This window comes from Pelophylax lessonae (genome assembly GCF_965119305.1).
Source record: "Pelophylax lessonae genome assembly, chromosome: 2".
Classification (NCBI taxonomy): domain Eukaryota; kingdom Metazoa; phylum Chordata; class Amphibia; order Anura; family Ranidae; genus Pelophylax; species Pelophylax lessonae.
Genome location: NC_138769.1, coordinates 161115464 through 161136269, shown reverse-complemented (window position 1 = coordinate 161136269; position 20806 = coordinate 161115464). Strand labels below are relative to the sequence as shown.

Genomic DNA, 20806 nt, shown 5'->3' with positions numbered 1-20806 from the left:
AGATTCACTTTAGAGAATATCTGACCTACAGTATATTAGCAGGGCCGCTGATAGAAATCATGGGGCCCCGTACATCCTACCTGACGGGGCCCCCTTTAGCCCCACCCTCAACTCCGTCCCTGGTCCCGCCCAAGACCCTGCCTTATATGTAATATGTGCTGCTTTTACTAACAGAACAGTCTGGTTTTTCTCCTTGCTTTGCAGTGACACGAAATACCCAGATCGCTGATCTGTTTACAAAGCATACAGCAAAGTCAGTATAACTAGCAGAAGATGGAGATCTATAGGCTCACAACATGCATTGCTCTTTTCCGTTTGGAAAATTGTTACTGCCATCAGAACCTTATCACACAGGCATTTTCTCTTAAAGAAATACAGTGGTTACAGAAATTTGTAATCAGCCATTGCTGACCATTGCTTTCGAAAATGCTAGTTGCTTTACTGGCACATGATGCAATGGCTTCAATACATTCTGCAATTTTAGCTAAGATTAGCAAAACTAGTTTAAGTGGGTCTTATATTACAAAGCAAAGTATGCTTATTTACTTAAGGCCCCTTCTCCATGCCGCAGTACAATTAAAAATAAAAAACCTGTGGGAAAAAAAGTAAATAATTTACTTAGGAAACTTACTAAACCCGCAGCTTATATGTGCTTCACCCTCGATATAGTCTGGCTCCCTCTGCTCCCTGTAAGCTGTCTCTCCTTGCCACTGCTGCTGCCACCCACCTCACATAAGCCTCTTGATCTTGGCTACTGAGTGGGGACCTGAGCAGAGGAAGATCACTCCGTCAGGGTAGGCAATGGGCAGCCACAGTGGCAGGCATCCGGGACTTTAGCACAGCAGCCAGCAACATGCGGAGCATGCGTGGAAACGCGCATGCGCCCAAAATTGAAAAAAAAGTCCCTCAACTGCTTCGCCTCCACCATCCCATAATCAGAAGCGGGCCCTGGAATTGCATGTAGTATATAACACCCCCTAAGCTAGTAGGAGCGGAATGAGCGGGGGGTGTATTTTGAAAGCCCCCATTTTCTGCACTGTCTGCGAGGCTGCTCGGGCTCTCCCTGCTAAGCTGATGTACTGGCTTATCAGTGGCCCTGCACCTAGAACCCTCAAGTGTTTTTCTAAAGGGGTAAAGTCTGTTGAGGACCATAGCGTCAAGAAGTCCTGAACCTCTTTGCAAGTCAGAACCCAGGACCCATAGGACCTTGAAGTGCCTAGCCCAAACTGATCCACAATGGGTTCGGGCCCCAAAATCGTGCCAACCAATAGCCCCATCTATGAATGACTTGTAATGTCTCTATGGGTGGCCAGATGTAAATGCACTCATATCCATTTACATCATGCTAGCTTTGATCTATAACATTTAGGTCTGGAAAAATATTCAATTTTTTTTTCTAGACCTGCGCAGACCCAGAGGAAGGAGGGTGTAAATGGTCACAAGTCCATTTACATCCAAACCCCCGTAGACCTACATGGAACATTCAATCAGGTCCGCATGTAAAGCTGACAGGTGGACCTAATTGAAAAGCTTGGTTGAAAGATTATTTAAGGGGAGCGGTGGTAGTGGGGGGGGGGGGGGTAAAAACATGGCTCAGCTGCACGTTCTTACTCCTCCCACCCCCCTTTTCCCTTCCAAACACAAGTGTGAACTAGCAACTCATGCTTATAATCATAATCATTATGATATCACAGCGCAGCATGTACTTTATGGCTCTGGCTCTGTGTCACATGGCTGTTGACTTTGTAAAGGGTGTACTGTGTTACAATCAGTATGGCCATAAGTTAACAAAGTCAGCACCCAGCAGCCATGTGACACAGAGCCAGAGCCATAAAGTACATGTTGTGCTGTGATCATCATAATGATTATGATTATAAGCACACAGTCTGGGAGCTGTACCTTTCTTCCATAGAACTGTCAGTGTCACTGTGTGCAGTGCGTGCCGCTTGTCTGTGCACTGCTGAGCGCTCTTATCCATCTCTCATCAGTCTCTTCCTCACTCCACGCCATTTACTGAGAGTGATGTACAAATTAGCCACTTAAGCCCCGGAAGATTTTACCCCCTTCCTGACCAGGGGGTATTTTGCGATTCGGCACTGCGTGACTTTAACGGACAATTGCGCGGTCATGCGACGCTGTACCTAAACGAATTTGGCGTCCTTTTTTCCCACAAACAGAGCTTTCTTTTGGTGGTATTTGATCACCTGTGCGATTTTTTGATCACGCGCTATAAACAAAAAAAGAGCGTACATTTTGCAAAAATAGCAATATTTTTCACTTTTTTTATATGAAATTCCCCCAAAAAAAATGTAAAAATCAAAATGTTTTAACATTTTCGGCCAATTTGTTTTATGCTACCTATGTTTTGTAAAAAAAATCGCAAAAAGCGTATTTTGATTGGTTTGCGTAAAAGTTATTGCGTTTACTAACAAAGGGAAAGATTTTTGTCATTTTTGTTGTTTTTTTTTTAACGCGTAATGGCGGCGATCTGCGATTTTTTTTTGCGGTACTGCGACATTGCGGCGGACAGATCGGACCCTTGACTGACATTTTTGACACTTTTGGGGTTACCAGTGACATTACTGCAGTAATCAGTGCTATACATATGCACTGTTACTGTAAAAATACACTGGTAGTGAAGGGGTTAACTTTATTTGAGAGGGAGGGGCTGTGTGTGTCCCTAGGAGCGTGCTTTCTACTGTGATTGGCTGTGGCTTGAGCTGTAAGGACACTGATCAACGGATCTACATAGTAGATCCGTGTGATCAGTGTTTTTACACCGAGGAGAATGACAGGTGGCTTGTTTACACAAGCCGCCTGACTTTCTCCCTCTCCCCCGCCGATCGCAGAGTGGCCGGCGGACATCGGGTCCGCCAGTCACAAGCGCGGGGGGGGTCCGTGACCACGCGGGAGCGGGAGCACGCCTCCGGGGGCGCGCGCTCGCTCCCTAGACCCTCACAAGCAAGCGACGTAGCCCTACGTCACTTTGCCTGTGAGGGGCTGACCGCCGACGTAGATAGTCGTGCGGCGGTTGGCAAGTGGTTAATCACTCCATCAGGAAAGACATAGTAGGCAGTGGGTGGCCAGAACTACTTATCTCATACAGTGCAGCATGCGGCAAGGATAGTGTGCCTACGCTCCAAAAATGGAAATAAAGTCCCTCCTCTGCTATCACCTCCTGGGCCCCTCTGTTGACCTCATGGGGCCCAAGAAAATATATTTATACGCCCTGGTAAGCAAATTGGAGCGGGGGTTGGGATTTAAAGGCTTTCTATTTATTTAGGCAGAAGTTAACTTTAAAGCAGCCCGGGCCTCTAGTTGAGCTCATGGAGCCCGGGCCCGGTACAGCAGGGCTGGTTGTACTGCCCTATCAGTGGCAGTGTTGGGGGTAACTAGTTACAAAGTTACTGATTACAGTAACTACATTACTTTTTTGGTAACGAAGTAACGTAACTAGTTACAATACTAATATTGGTAACTACACTACTTTACTAGGCTATAGGAATGCGCTTTCCTGCGTTACCCAAGCCGTGCGATACAATCGTTATTTCGAAGAATAGAGAGGGATGAAGTTTATGACTTTTTGTTGCACTTTATGTTTTATTCTGTTTTTTCAGGTTTTGTTCTCATGTTTCCCAAAGCCTGTGTTTATACAATAAACTCTATGCAGAAAGAGTGTCATGTATCTTCTTCTACACGGTCAATTAAGAAAGAGGAAGGTAAAGTAATAAGTAGTGAAGTTACTTTTCAAATGCAGTAACTAGTAAAGTAATCTCGTTACAATTTACAGAAGTAACTAGTAACTAGTTACATTTTTTGAGTACCTACCCCAACACTGATCAGCGGCCCTGTATATTAGTACTCAAGACCAAATTGTTGATCCAGAGCAGGCCGGAGAAAGGTCAAGATGTGAACCACAAAATATTTCCTGGGATGGAATTGTCTTACTTGGTGCAATGCAAAGCACAAATTCCTAATGCAATGGTAAACCTTGCAAGAGATGGATTTCCTAGCATTTAGGAGTATAGGAATAACGGAATCAAACAGGCACACTATCGGTTAGAACAGCCATGTCGTTAAAGGCAGCAGCTTTGAAGCAGGGTGGTAAATCAGGTCTTAGGACAAAAGATCCATGTGATCTGAAAGAGCCCATAGAGTGTCTGCCACATCCGCCTAGGCCAGTTCATTGCGATAATTATGATCTAAATATATCCTCCATCTCAATCCTGCACAGCAAACAAAGAGGAAGGTTCAGGGGAGGAAAGATGTTGAACGGGTTGAACTGATCCCACTGAGTCATTAGAGGATCCACTGCAATGGCTAGAGGTTCCCTGGACCTGGGGACAAACCTGCTCAGTTTGTTGTTGAATCTCGAAGCCAAGAGGTCCATGTCTGGTGTTGCCCGCCTGCGACAGCAGTCTTGGAACACATCTGGGTAAAAAGACCATTCTGCTGAGTCCAGATGTTGATGATTGAGGAAATCTAACTGCCAATATTGCACGCCTAGAATGTCTATAGCAGACAGGGCTGGACTGTGAAGTCCTGTCCAAGCCAGAATCTAGTTGGCTGCTCTTTGAGCTGTGAGACTTGTCCAACTTAATCTAGGGTCAGATGACCCCGCAATCAAGAGGGCCAGCATTGAAGGGATAACAGAATTGCTCATGACTCCAGTATGTTAATTAAGAGATAAACTACCTTTGGTGACAAAGTTCCCTGCATTGAAAGAGTGTCCAGGCCTTCTCCCCAGGCTGGTATCTATTGTGAGAATCTTCCATGCATGGAAGGATTTCCCCACTTCCAGGGCTGGATCTGTGAGCCCCCAGGCCAGAGATAACCTGATCACGGGTGTAAGGAAAATCGAGAGACAGTTACTTCTTGTCCCATATAGCCAGAAGGTTGAGTTGCAACAATATGGAGTGTAACTGGGCATATAGAACTGCCTTGAAGGAGGCTATCAAGCCCGGAGCCCTCACACCAAAGCAGAGAGTTGGATAGCTACTGGTCTGGGAGCAGAGAGGATAAAGTTTGGAATGAGTAGTATGTAGAATGAGACCTAGATGCTCCAAGCGACGAGTCCGTTCCCGCACTGACTACTGGAGTTCAAACTGATTGTCTGAACAGAGTCTGAATAATTTGTTAGATATTGACTGATAAAGTCTGTGTTGACTGTTTTCTCTGTAGGAGGTCATCCTGGTATCTAACTATTGGGATGCTCTGTGAATATAGCAAGACTAGCACAGGGGCTAGTGCCTTAGTGAACAGATCAAAGGGAAAGGCAACAAGCGAGTAGTGATGCGTGCCCACAGTAAAAAGTAGGTATTGTTGATGACTGAAAAGAGGAGGACATGCAAGCAGGTATCCTTAATGTCCACAGAGGCTAGAAAGTCCCCCAGAAGGAGGTAAGCAGTGACTGACCAGGTAGATTCCACACAGAACTTTTTTACCTGAATTAAAGGATTAATTGATTTAGGGTTGAGGCGCTTGAAGTTCTAGCTTAAAGCCCCTGGACACCACACTGCTCACCCATGCATTTGATATGCACTCGGTCCAGGTGGTTGCAAAGGCCAACAGATGTCTCCCCACTTTTAGAAGTGGGGCACCTCCTCATTGTGATGAAGACTTGCCCACAGGTTTGGAGGCTTTAGTTTCCAAGGTTTGCGAAGGAAATAATGCTGGACTTGGTCTAAGACTGGATTCACACTAGCTGCGGCAGCGGCTCACAGCAGGGGGCCCGGTGTGTCTCTGTTCACCATTTCAGGTGCCAATCAGGTTCAAATTTTTTCCTGAATTCGGACCTGAAAGGGACCAGAAGAAGCACAGGACCCTTTTCCAGTGCGGAACGCGGCCGCCCCAGAAGTGTGTGAACCGGCTCCATTGAGAGAAGGTCACACTGTCCTAACATGCAAATTGGATGCAGGGAAAGTGTGAACCCAGCCTAAAAGAAATGAAAGAACTTCTTAATCCAAAGGAAGAAGGTTTTCCAGCCTGAACCTTAGCTTTCTTTTGCCGAAGTAAAAGGGTACTCTTTCTCCCAGTGACACCTTTAAAGCTGTCCACAGAAGCACCAAAGAGGCTGTCTCAAAGGACTTATACAGGAAGCATTTTTTCAAACTACTGCTCAGCTGACAAACATTTAGGCCAAAAAAGTCCTTCACACATGTATGAGGAGCTTCAAAACTGTAAGGTAGGGTAACAGACAAAACCAAACGATTATTTAAGATAGTTTCAACTTACTTAGACATATATATGGTCCAAATCCCCAAGGTCTGGCAAATGGACATAACTGCAATAGCGAGATACAAAGCAGGCAGAGCCTGCTAGGGAAAAGAGGAACTTGGAAACGGTTTCCGATCATTTTCAACTGGGTTTTAAACTCCTAAATGTCCTCAACAGGAATGGTCAGAGTTTTGTTAAGGTAGGAAATGGCCAGGTCCACTAAGGAAAGGGTCCACTTCTCCTCAATAGGATATTTTGCAAAAAATATTGAGAGGAAAATAGCTTGGCAGGAAGGAACCAGTCACTACGAAACTGGCTGTAGTGTATGTACCCAGAAAGGTTTTGACTGGTTGGGAACTTTTAAGGGAGACCTGACTGGTAACGTTGGAGCATTCAGACGCAGGTTGCTCAAACCTAGACATGCACACCGCGTCAATAAGAACGTAAATTGTATCTTTAAGCCTAGGAGTTATTGAAGAATACTGAATCTCCTCAGGCACAAAATGATCAAAAAGGATAGGGTAAACTCAGATGCAGCTGTGTGTGCAGAAGCAATTAAAGGGCAAATCAGAGACAAGCTCTGGAGAAGGCATAGACAGAGGACTGTGGCCCCTGCATTCTGAGTCAGCAATCAAGACAGTTTTTAATGATAAATACCGACATAGTTATTGAAAATTCCTCCCTGCATAATGCAGAGAGGGGAGCCATGCAGGAAGGAGATAGGGAGGACTCTAAGGGCTATGTGGACTCAAGTAGGGGACAACAATCTAGCCGTTTGGCTTTAGATTTAAGAAGAGGAGAGCAATAGGCTGCCCCAAAGCTGTTAGTCATACTTCCCAACTTTTTGAGATGGTAATGAGGAACACCTATTATCAAAAGTATGAAACCATAGGACACACCCCCTGCCAGGCCCCTATAGGAGAATTATACAAAAAAATTATTGGTTAAACCCATGTGTTTTTGTTTCTTTTTTTACCCCTACTATTCCTTTATACTGGCTTTCGAAAAATACAAATGCAGCAATTTAGAACTTTTAGCACTAGGAAACACTTTTTTTTTAAAGATAACAAGTGCATTTTATATGGAACTATATAGATCAGACTAAAATGAGGGACAAATGAGAAGAAAAGAGGGACAGAGGGACAGAGGGACTTAGGGACAGTCGGGGCCAGATTAACGTAGGGGCTATTGGAGCTGCAGCTCCAGGCCCCTACCTTTATATAGGCCCCGGGTTGGCCATATTCACTGCTACCGCTCTTCTGTCACTTGTAAACACAGAAGTCTGGCTTCTATGCTCGCTTCCCCAGGCAGCTCCCTCAGAACCTTCCCACACAGCACGAAGGCCGGACAAGGAGAAACAGTTGCCGATGCATGGATGTGTTTATGGGCTTCAGAGACAGCATCCCATGTTGAATTAGGCATGCATGGCTGCACCCTTCCTCCTCTGGGTGCATGCCAAGGCACGGCCCTTAAGGCCCTTCAAAATCCTCAGCACCAAGCCCATGATGCTCTTAATCCGGCCCTGGGGACAGTCTCTCGAAATCAGGGACAGTTGGGAGCTATGTGTTAGTGGATGGTGATGGAAAGGCCCGCAGAACCAGTTCTGCTAAATCTAAAGGATAAAACTGAGTTGATAAATAAATCTCTGTGTGTGAATGAGGTGTTGGGCCTCATGCACATGGGTGCTGTGATCTGTACAGTGTGAATTAGTGGTTCATTTATGTGGCCTGAGCCACTTGGAGCTGTACGAACACCGCTGCAGGTCTTAATTTGACAGGTGTGGGGATGCAGGTGGACAGCCCGAATACAGACAGTGTGCATTTGCAGACCGCTCAACTGCACACCTGTCCAATTAGGGCCTGTGGTTTGTACAGGCGCTGCATCCCCATAGAATGACAGGTAGCTCCAACCCAAACCCCTCCTTCACACAGTCAGAGTACCTTAATTATATTTTTCTAACCTAAAAAACAGATCTCTCCAACTGTGTGCTGTCATTACTAAGAGGGATTCCATCTTCGTCTGGTCTTCTCTCTGGGTTCTTGGGCCCCAGTCGTTTGGCCAAACTGCAATGATTTAACTCACACGTATAAGCGTGGGAGTCATGGTCACAGCACATCTTTCTCAATGGATGATATGCTGTCCATTCAGTGCACAGTGCACATGTGCTGGTGCTATCAACGGCTGCTATGTTTAGGAGATATTCACTGTACCTACATGTAAGCCCTATTATAGGCTTACCTGTAGATACAAGATACAAAATGGAGTTTACTACTGCCACATCAGTTAGTGAATGGTTAAATAGAAGGCGTTGATACAAGGATGCAGAGGGAACTGACAGTGAAGGGGAGAAGAAGCAAAGTTGCATGGATCAGGAAGCAGTCTGGGGGAGAGGAGTGGGAAGCCCAATCACATAAAACACACTAAAATGCACTGAGACAAGATAACAGGAAGCTATGGAACCAGTGTATCAGTAAATTTCACCCCATGGGAATGCAGCTGATCAGCTGTGACTGTGTCAGGGAGACAGATGAATAAAATATACAGGCTAGGACAAGGAGTATAGGAAGAACTGCAGGGAGAGAAACAAGTTACAGAGATAACAAACTCAGGAGCAGAGTCAATATTAGAGCCAGAGCTGGGAGGGGGGCCCACACAGGGTGGGGGATTCGTGACAACTTTCTCTTTTTTAGCAGGAAGAGGGGGAGAGATCAGCTTTGAGCTGCTGGAGGAAGATTTCTGTAAATGTCATTCATCACTAATCCCCCTCCCTGTGTGGGCCCCCCTGTGTGCTCGGGCCCCCTACAAGAGGACTGGTGTTCCCCTGCTATCAGCGGTCCTAAGTACATGTAAGAAAACAGAGGCACTAGGGTGCAGGAATCAGTTAAAAAAAAAACAAAGTACCACATTTATGGGTAAAAACAAAGCACACTTAGATCAGAGTTGCCTGTGTTCGTCTCAGAGTGCAGAAGGTAATTGTGAGTGTACCACCAGGTGTGTGGCAGTACACACACAATTCCCTTGTGCACTCTGAGCCCAACACAGGCAACTCTGATGTAAGTGTGCTATGTGTTTACCAATAAACATAAAACTTTTTTTTACTGATTCCTTCACCATTGCAACTCTGTTTTCTTACATGTACATGTACTGGATCGGTCCCATATCTGTTATAGAAGCTGCAGAACCAACTTTTTCTGCTTCATCATCCCACCAAAAACACTCTTGGACTTAAGTGAGCGTTTACATTGAGCGCTGAATATATTTGTGGGCATTTAAAGTACAAAAACAAGTGTTTTGTTCCCATTTCATTGTTCCCACATATGAACCATGACCACTACAGAAGCATGACCTTCTGTGACCAAGTCATTGTAGGTAGCAGTGAGGAATGACTGACTTCCCCTTGTGGGAAGCGAACGATGATCTTTCTTATGCCAAAAGGTGAAAGAGGCAAATAAATGCTGCACACGCATACACAGGGCAGTGTACTTAATTCAGCTTATTGTAGCAGTGGTCTCGAGAGCGCCCTGCAGCTAATGACACAGCAGTAGGATACCAGAAAGTGCCAATGCAGGACTCAGTGAAAAGATAACATTCCAAATAGTTTTCGTCCCTCCAGTGGACATGCTCCAAAGGGAGTCTTCAGGGACAGGATAAATTCAGACAGCTGTGTCAAGGTCTTAGATCTATATAGTGCTCTGTGGCCAATTGACGTAGTAAACAGGGTATCTGGAGAGCACCACAAAAGGCAGGTCCTGCATTGTCAACATAACAGGATTCAGGAACAGGGGTGGGGGGGGGGGGTTCTCTTGGCACTGCAGTAAATGAAGAATCTTGATTAAAAAAATGTTATCAAAAGGATAAAAAAAAAAAAAAATTGCTCAGGAGAGAAAAAAAAATGTCAAATCTTCTAAGACACCAGCAAGAAACTGAAGCACGGTAGAAGTAGGAGAGGTTATTCTTGCTGACTAATGTTTTTCAGTTGCCATTGTCCAATTCTCCTAAAGATGGAAGTATAACCCATTTGTGTCAGAATTCCTTCTGTGTCCCTTAATCAAGGATTAAGAAAAAAGTGTTTTGCACATTTTTTTATTTTGACCATTTCATAAACTGATTTGTAGATTTTTTTAATGAAATGAGAAGTGTAGGTAATAACATTCAACCTATTTTGTGGTAAACCAATGCCATGGCATAAATCAGCAGATACATTCAAATATTTTGATGATTAACTTTGCTTATATAAATATCCTATTCCATTTCGGAAACACATCAATCAAATGTGTATTCTGTACATATAACATTTGGAGTCCTTTACTATTTCAATTCCAAGATGGATGAAGCCTCTTCCATAACGAAGGGACAAGGGAATCACAGTCACCTTTATGTTTCCAGTGTAGTAGTACAGAAGAGCAGAATTAGATAATATATTCTGGGCAACAAGACCCTGAGAAAGACTAATACAGAAAGGGGTCCTAGGCAAAGTAGCATCACCTCTCCCCCATATTTTCAATGGACATTAATAAGTATTGCAATAGGCACATAACGGCCATCCTTTCTGCACTGAAGCATCTTTAGTCCCACATTTCTTTAACGGACGTTGATATAGATTGTAATATTCACAGAGAAGCCACCCCATTTGCATTACAGCATCCTTGCCCCTCCCCCCACCCCATTTCTTTACTTGACTTTGATGAAATAGGCACAGTGAAGCCACAATACTTGTCTGTACTGCCATGGACTGCTTCATCAAACACCAGCTGCCTACAAGTTCATCTTCCCTTGTGAAGGACTAGCAAGTACACAGCTTTGAATAATTATGCTATTCCCCTATTTACATCAGGGTCATGAATGGTGTAGCTGGGCACCCTTCTCATCCACCAGGCTCTAGGCATCTTAGCTAAATTTCCTCATAGAAAAACTGGCACTAACAAGACCTTCCTTCAGACATGTCCTGCAGGAGACACACAATTATAATCAATTACATTTTGTTCCTTTTACTTAAAAGAACACTGACCTCACATTCTGCCTCGGTGCTCTGCAGCTCCTCCTGCAGGTGGCTGAGTGCAACATGTGGATTACATTCCTGCAAGAGGCACTCTGGAAAAGAGAAAGAAAGAATTATTTTCTTTGGTGTACTGTACTGGGGCTTTCACACTAGCTCCAATGACTCATTTCTATTGATCACATTACAAAACATTTGGCAGGCTTTGAGGGTGATGTGTTATCTACAAGAGGAGGAAATGGCTGTGTTGCACTTCTGAAGGACTGACCTACTGATTTTTTAAACATAATGCACTGGGGGACTTATCAAGTACATATGTAACATTTATATTTTATCAATGCAGCTTCAAGGTTTTCCCCATTCAGATACAAAAAAAAATATTACTATGAACTGTATGGAATCAGTACAATTCGCAGAATTAATTAAAGTAGAAGCTCTAGGATGATTATCCTGTTTCTGGCTTTACTACCTAACAAGTCAATGACATGAATAATCTTTCAGATTTCATTGGCTGCTTCCTTGTTCCTGCTCATTTATGCACTAGGTAGTGAAACCAGGATCAGTTAGTTATATAACTGAAATTGAGTTATTTTTTTTTTGGTATAGCTGCAGTCACATAACTTACCTGTAATGCGGTATATCCCACATCCCCAAAGATTGATGGTTCCTGTTGCAATCTTTTCTCCAGCGATGCATGGTCCTCTTTACAACACTGAACATCCAGCTCCAAGGGGGTTAATATTTTTGGGTCTAACACTGAAGAAAGTCCCAACGAGCGTCCACCCCTTTCTGTCCCCTCCTTCATTGATAAAAGTTTTAGCATTGTTTTGGCAGTATGTAATATGTTCTGTGAATAGGGGAAAAGAGGATGAATGATAGGATCCTCTCCATTAATTAACAGGATGTGTTGCATTCTGTGAAAACAATGCAAAAACCTTTATCAATGGAGGAGTGGACAGTCCTGAGGGGACTTTCAATGTACTTCAGTTTTTGACCCAAAGCCATTAACCCCCCTCAGAGCTGGAAATTCAGTGTTGTGAAGAGGACCAGGAGAGAAGATTTCTACAGGAACCATCAGCCTGCAGGGCCTGGGATAAAGTGTATTACAATTAGGTTATATGACTGCAGTTGTAGCAAAAAAATTAAATAATTACCTAAACTTAAGCTTTAAAATCTGGGCGCCCATATATTTGAAAACTATTTAGCTTTGGTAGGTCCCACATCCCATTCTTGACAGGTTGTCTGTGCAGTGTATTTATTCAGGTCATAGTATACCTAGTAAAAAAAAAGAAAAGTGATGTTCAACTGGACTTGTTCTGAAATGTTGAAGATGTATTGCTACTCACACAAGAAGCCTCCTCAGCTGAACAAGCTACTTGGGGCCAAGTAGCGAAATGTCAACATTACAAAACAAATCCAGTTGAATGTCACTACTACTGGGCATCCAGACAGGTTCACATTAACATTTTCTTCTCATACAAGAGTATGAGAAAATAACACAATAAAAAAACTGTTTATAGAACATACAACTCATAATGCACAATACAGTATCTCACAAAAGTGAGTACACCCCTCACATTTTTGTAAATATTTTATTAAATCTTTTCATGTGACAACACTGAAGAAATTACACTTTGATACAATGTAAAGTAGTGAGAGTACAGCTTGTATAACAGTGTACATTTGCTGTCCCTTCAAAATAACTCAACACACAGTCATTAATGTCTAAACCGCTGGCAACAAAAGTGAGAACGCCCCTAAAAAAAAAAAAAATCCAAATTGGGCCCAATTAGTCATTTTCCCTCCCCGGTGTCATGTGACTTGTTAGTCACTTGTTGGTCTCAGGTGTGAATGGGGAGCAGATGTGTTAAATTTGGTGTTATCACTCTCACTCTCTTATACTGATCACTGTAAGTTCAACATGGCAAAGAACTCTGTGAGGATCTAAAAAAAAAGGAATTTTTGTAAAATCTTACCTGTAAAATTCCTTTCTCTGAGTCCTCCGACAGTCGCCGCCTCCTCTAAGTCATCACTATTGGTAACACTCTGTGGGGCTCTGCAGACTATCTCTCCACCTGTGGAGGCACACACCATCGCGATTCCGTAGCCGGTGCAAAGGGATAAAGTAACTTAAACCGGCTAGGCACCATAAATGGACGTTTTAAAGTGCGCCACAGTTCATTCACAGTGTAATGAAACTCAGCGGGGCAAGGAAAAACCTGCGCCGACTTGCGGGTCCTGTGTGTACAAAAAGAGGACACAATGCCCGGAGGACTGGGCTCATCCTCCAAGTGTAGTGTTTCTTTCTCAGAAGAAATCAACTCATCCATGGTCGCACGTTCCTCCGGCGACCTCGGGGAAGAGACATCAGTCCCTTCCACCTCCGCCTCCCCCTCAGACCCCAGAGGGTCCAGGGATGAGCGAGACCCTGAAAAGGGCACGCCTGCTACAGCAGCCACATCACCATCTGAATCAGAGGAGAACGATAATCTGGGTCTCTTCCTAGCAGCACGTTCAGCCATCAGCACTTCCATTTTGGACACTAAAAACGCCACTATGGCGGCTAAATCAGGCAGAACAGGGGTCCCAGCAGGACTGGGGTCCCCCACCAGATCTGTAGGGAATTTGCTGTCCTGAGATTCCATTGCCCCAGTTAGAAATAACAGTGCAAAAAAAGGTACTGGCCCTTTAAGACCGCCACGGAGTGTGCAGCCCACCTCTATATGTACAGTGCAAAGAGACCCCCAAAAGGAGAAGAAACTGAGCCAGAAATGACACAAACAGAAGGTTATGGAGCGATAGTCTGCAGAGCCCCACAGAGTGTTACCAATAGTGATGACTTACAGGAGGCGGCGACTGTCGGAGGACGTAAGAGAAAGGAATTTTTGCTCTACATAAAGATGGTCTAGGCTATAAGAAGATTGCCAAGACCCTGAAACTGAGCTCCAGCACGGTGGCAAAGACCATACAGCGGTTTAACAGGAAAGGTTCCACTCAGAACAGGCCTTGCCATGGTGGACCAAAGAAGTTGAGTGCACGTGCTCAGCGTCATATCCAGAAGTTGTCTTTGGGAAATAGATGTATGAGTGCTGCCAGCATTGCTGCAGAGGTTGAAGGGGTGGGGGGTCAGCCTGTCAGTGCTCAGACCATACACGCTGCATCAAATTGGTATGCATGGCTGTCATCCCAGAAGGAAGTCTCTTCTAAAGATAATGCACAAGAAAGCCCGCAAACAGTTTGCTGAAGACCAGCAGACTAAGGACTGGAACTGGTCCTGTGGTCTGACATTACTGGAACCATGTCCTGTGGTCTGATGAGACCAAGATAAACTTATTTGGTTCAGATGGTGTTAAGCGTGCGTGACGGAAACCAGGTGAGGAGTACAAAGACAAGTGTGTCTTGCTTAAAGTCAAGCATGGTGGTGGGAGTGTCATGGTCTGGGGCTGCATTAGTGCTGCTGACACTGGGGTGCTACAATTCATTGAGGGAATCATGAATGCCAACATGTACGGTGACATACTAAAGCAGAGCATGATCCCCCTCCCTTCAGAGACTGGGCCGCAGGTCAGTATTCCAACAAGATACTGACCCCAAACGCACCTCCATGACGACCACTGCCTTGCTAAAGAAGTGGAGGGTAAACATGATGGACTGGCTAAGCATGTCTCCAGACCTAAACCCTATGTAGCATCTGTGGGGCATCCTCAAATGGAAGGTGGAGGAGCGCAAGGTCTCTAACATCCACCAGTCCCGTGATCTCATCATGGAGGAGTGGAAGAGGACTCCAGTGGCAGCCTGTGAAGCTCTGGTGAACTCCATGCCCAAGAGAGTTAAAGCAGTGCTGAAAAATAATGGGGGCCACACACAATATTGACACTTTGGGCTCAATTTGGACATTTGCACTTAGGGGTGTACTAACTTTTGTTGCCAGTGATTTAGACATTAATGGCTGTGTGTTGTTATTTTGAGGGGACAGCAAATTTACACTGTTATACAAGCTGTGCTCTCACTACTTTACATTGTAGCAAAGTGTCATTTCTTCAGGCTGCATTCACACTTGAGCGTAGCGGTTTCGAGCGATTTTTGGAGGCAGGCATTGACATCTAACAAAAACGCTGGTAATTAGCCCAAAAAGAAGCTCCTGTACTTTTTTCAGCTACAGGCGTTTTGCTTCAGGGGACAAAATGCTCAGATGTGAACAGGGGCCATTGAAATTAATGGGATTTTGATTGTTGGGCGTTTTGGATTTTCACAGATGAGCGTTTTATGAGCTGAAAAACGCTCAGGTGTGAACAGAGCCTCATTGTTGTCACATGAAAAGATATAATAAAATATTTACAAAAATGTGAGGGGTGTACTCACTTTTGTGAGATACTGTATTAATATATGCCAACATCTATATTAACCTAACCTTCAGGAATTCGGCACAAAATGGACTCCGCTGAAAGTAATAATTAGTAATTAATGTGATAATTCCAACTAAAATGAATCTTGCCTGATCTACGATTTGACAAATTTTGCCAGTGATATAATAGATAAGAAAGAAAAAAATGCATGCTAAAAAGAAAGAACAGATAGAAGACAAAAACAGCAAAATTACTATCATCCCCCAACCCATACATTCTAGGTTGGGCCATCTGTCTATAAGCTTGAATATCTATGCTTGACGCATTTTAGGAAACATGTTTCATAGGTTACACATCTGACCTCTTTATTACCTACCACCTTTATTTTGCATTGGAAGCACTTTGTTCCTTGAATAGTTTTACTGAAACATTGTCCTGTTAGGGCCTTATGATAAATACATCCCTATGACATTGTGCCTGGATACAGCTTTTGTGGATGAAAATGGAGCACAAGGAACTGCACTGTTCATATTTTGTTTCTCTCCCTGCCCTAATTTCACATAAAGCTCTTCTAATCCACACACAAGTTCAGATATGGGCCAATACAACAAACCAGTGTATTTACATTACACATTCCTAGGACCTGCAGTACAAAAATGCATTCTATAGCAGCATAAAAAAAATAAAAAAATAAAAAAACACATCCTATTTAGCATATTTTTTTCAGAGCAGCACTGATTCATGTAAAATCGGATTTAATGCTCCTGGCAATCATCTAGAAAAACCTGTCACTTTTATAAATATAAAGATTCAACTGGTACCTCAAGCACCTTTGAACACTTTGCTCCAGGTATTTTTGCACACTGGCCCAAAAATGTAAAATTTATATCAAATACTTACCGTAATTTTCCTTTCCTGATGGATTCCATGGAAGCATACGTATCGGGTTTAGCCCCACCTCCAAACCTACCCTATAGGACACCACTCCCATAAATCTTTGCACCTGTTCAGCACACGTGTTCTGTAACTATCCTCCACAGAATCCGGGAAGGAACTCCTGCTGCCATAAAGTCCATCAGGAAAGGAAAATTACGGTAAGTATTTGATATCAATTTTCCATTTTCCTGACAGACTCCATGGCAGCATAAGTATCGGGAAATAACTCGCCGTACACCAACAGGGTGGGCAGGTGCTGAACAAAGTTTAATTTACTCTGTCAACTGACAGGACTTGTAAACCAAAATTAACAGAAGAAAGAGCCGCTGGCTCAACACAATAGTGGGACAAAAAGGTATTAATGGAAGACCAGGATGCTGCTCTACAGATTACATCAGGAGCGACGTGTCTGGAGACTGCCCAGGAAGTGGAAACACTCCTAGTCGAGTGAGCCGTAACCGCCACTGGAGGAGTCAAGCCCTTTGCCCTGTAAGCCCATTGAATGGCCTGAATGATCCAGGAGGAAATTGATCTTGACGAAGCTCTTGAGCCTTTATTTTTCCCATGAAAGGCGACAAAAAGGTATTCCGACTTCCGGAAGGGAACCGTGGCATCCAGATATTTCTTGATGCAACTACTTACGTCCAAAGGGTGGACTGCAGAGCCTTCCTCCTGCCTGAGTCTCTTACCATCAAAGAGGTGACTTTGGTGACGGTCTTCCTAGTAGCCGGGACTTTGGCAAAAAGAGTGTCTGAAATTGGGGCCTTGGGGGCACAAGAGCCTTTTCTGACCTTTTTTCCGGACAGAGTGGTACTTATTCCTATGTTGGATGCAAGACCGAAAGTTACCTCTGTCTTTCATGAGAATGCTGAGATTGTGTTGCCTACCTTGGGACACAGCCACTAAGACTTTGCAACATGTGGATTCATATTTGTGATTCATATTTGTGAACACGCCACACAGGTGAAACAGAGACGTCACATATCTACAGAAATCTGGTTGTGATAAGAAGAGCAGAACAAATATTCATAGTTATTCAAATATTTATATTAACTAAGTACCACCCATCTCTAAATTTGAAAAGAGAAGTATGGCCAAGGTTATTTTGGCTATTCTTCTCTTGTAGCTAAAGCTCACTGTCAGCTGACGTCACTCAGCCGGTCCAGGCTCTGGATCAATCCTGACTTTACAGTCGGCATCCACCCAGATGCCTCGACCGACAGCTGGCTCAGCCTCTCAGCAAACTGCTGGGAGACTGAGCCAGCTGCTCCTGCCCCCTCCACAGCCCAGCATTACATTGAGTGCTGGAAGGGCAGAGCAGAGAGCTGGTGACTATCAGTCACAGCTCTCTGCTCAGAGTGGAGGGGAGTACTGGGTGATCAGCTGTGTTTGATCGCTCAGTTCTCCGTGCAGAGCCACCTAGGCTAGTATAATTGTTTGGCTTTTTTAACTCGATACCTTGACCGACAGCTGGCTCAGCCTCTCAGCAAACTGCTGGGAGACTGAGCCAGCTACTTCTGCCCTCTCCACAGCCCAGAGTTACATTGAGTGCTGGAAGTGCAGAGCAGAGAACTGGTAACTTTCATTCACGGCTCTCTGCTCAGAGTGGTGGGGAGTACTCAGTGATCAGCTGTGTTTGATTGCTCAGGTCTCCGTGCAGAGCCAGCAGGTGACAGATGCAAACTGCTGGGAGATTGAGCCAGCTGATCCTGCCCCCTCCACAGCCCAGCATTACATGGAGCGCTGGAAGGGCAGAGCAGACAGCTGGTGACTATTAGTAATAGCTCTCTGCTCAGAGTGAAGGGGAGTACTGAGCGATGAGCTGTGTTTGGTTGCTCAGTTCTCTGTGCAGAGCCAGCAGGTGACAGATGTAGCATCACCTAGGTGAGTATAATTGTTTGGTTTTTTTAAAATCCATACTTCTCTTTTAAAAAGGAAATCCAACCAAAACAATCTGGATAAAATGAGGGAAGGGTTAAAACCGGTGTCAGACTTTTACTGCCAAACCCAAGAAAAACTCAGCATGACCATTCCGAGCTTATATAAAATTGACAAATTTTGTACATTCTTATGTTGAGTAAACAAAAAGGACATTACTTACGGATTTTTCGTAGTTTCCCACGACAAGATGCACACGTCTCACGTAACAGCTGGTACTTAATTGCCAGGTTGGCTTTCCCAGTTTCCAAACGTGGGCGAAGAGACAAGTTTTTCTGAGCAAGCTCAAAGTTAGAAGCCAAAGAAATTTTCCTCTCCTCTTGGAGTGCTTGTACCTGGATAGGAGGTATGAGTTAAAAAGTACAGATGCAGGCTTTAGAAATGAAATATAAAGAAATATAGGTAAAAAAAACTGAGTGAAACTGTGAGAAGAGTAATTTGCCCTAAAAAAAAAAAAAATACATAATTATACAATCCTATTAGATGAACAATGGATGAACCAATGGAATGAATACAGATTTTAAGGAAAATAAATATTATTCTATATTTAGGCCTATATACAGTGACATGCATTTATCTGACCAGGAATAGGATTTGGAAGACAAATGTGCGGAGGTTCATAACCCAACACATTTGGCTTCACTTTGCACCTTGCAGGAACATAATAATATAATCATTGAGGGATCTACCATTATTTGTATCCAAAACCACAGACTCATCAGGGAGGCAATCCAAGCTCAACTGCATTGGCAACTTGGAATGGTAAGTTAGTACTGAGATCTGCATTATGCTAATTTTATTGTATCTTCACCTTGTATGCTGAAGTTGGACGGATTTTCAACAGCTCCACACCAGGGGCTCTTGATGGCAGATTTCTTACTGAATCACAGCAATAAATCATACTGTAGTAAAGTAATACAGCTACAGTATCTCACAAAAGTGAGTACACCCCTCACATTTTTGTAAATATTTTATTATATCTTTTCATATGACAAAACTGAAGAAATTACACTTTGCTACAATGTAATGTAGTGAGTGTGCAGCTTGTATAACAGTGTACATTTTCTGTCCCCTCAAAATAACTCAACACACAGCCATTAATGTCTAAACCACTGGCAACAAAAGTGAGTACACCCCTAAGTGGAAATGTCCAAATTGGGCCTAAAGTGTCAATATTTTGTGTGGCCACCATTATTTTCCAACACGGTCTTAACCCTCTTGGGTATGGAGTTCACCAGAGCTTCACAGGTTGCCACTGGAGTCCTCTTCCACTCCTTCATGACGACATCACAGAGCTGGTGGATGTTAGAGACCTTGCGTTCCTCAATTTTCAGTTTGAGGACACCCCACAGATGATTAATAGGGTTTAGGTATGGAGACATGCTTGGCCAGTCCATCACCTTTATCCTCAGCTTCAGTAGTCGTCTTGGAGATGTGTTTGAGATCATTATCATGTTGGAATACTGCCCTGCGGCCCAGTCTCCAAAGGGAGGGGATCATGCTCTCCTTAAGTATGTCCCAGTACATGCTGAAATTCATGGTTACTTCAATGAACTGTAGCTCCCCAAAGCCAGCAGCACTCATGCAGCCCCAGACCATGACACTCTCTCCATCATGCTTGACTGTAGGCAAGACACACTTGTCTTTGTACTCCTCACCTGGTTGCCGACACACATGCTTGACACCAGTGGCGGCTGGTGCTCAAAATTTTTGGGGGGCGCAAACAGAAAAATGTAATAGGCATTGCTTTGCGGCAAAAAACGCTGTAAAAAATTGCGTGACTTTGAGGTCCACCCTTTGCATCGCCCTATTAGAGCCTCTGGCTCTAATCAGATGATGCAAAAAAAATCCCCATTGAACTCCAGGCGTCCGGCGCCACTGCATGCAGATTAGGGGGCCGGACGCATGGATGGGGAGCGGCGCCCCTAACGAACCGGCCGCCACTGCTTGACACTATCTGAGCCAAATAAGTTTATCTTGGTCTCATCAGACCACAGGACATGGTTCCAGTAATCCATGTTCTTAGTTTGCTTGTCTTCAGCAAACTGTTTGCGAGCTTTCTTGGGCATCATCTTTAGAGGGAGTTTCCTTGTGGGAAGATAGCCATGTAGACCAATTTGATGCAGTGTGCGGTGTATGGTCTGAGCACTGACAGGCTGACCTCCCACCCCTTACACCTCTGCAGCAATGCTGGCAGCACTCTATTTCCCAAAGACAAGCTCTGGATATGACGCTGAGCACCCTCACTCAACTTCTTTAGTCAACCATGGCGAGGCCTGTTCTGAGTGGAAACTGTCCTGCTAAACAGCTGTATGGTCTTGGCCACCATGCTGCAGCTCAGTTTCAGGGTCTTAGCAATCTTCTTATAGCCTAG

At 44.1% G+C, this 20806-nt stretch overlaps 1 protein-coding gene across 1 annotated transcript in view; it reads right to left on the bottom strand.

The window, feature by feature from the left end:
- VPS37D (VPS37D subunit of ESCRT-I) overlaps positions 1-20806 on the bottom strand; it is a 58545-nt gene that overhangs the window by 13873 nt on the left and 23866 nt on the right. Inside the window, exons 2-3 of the mRNA XM_082246024.1 lie at positions 18596-18767; positions 11225-11307 (exon numbers count right to left, since the gene is read on the bottom strand). Of these exons, the coding sequence (XP_082102150.1) occupies positions 11225-11307; positions 18596-18767 (255 nt within the window). The remainder of the gene's footprint in view (positions 1-11224; positions 11308-18595; positions 18768-20806) is intronic.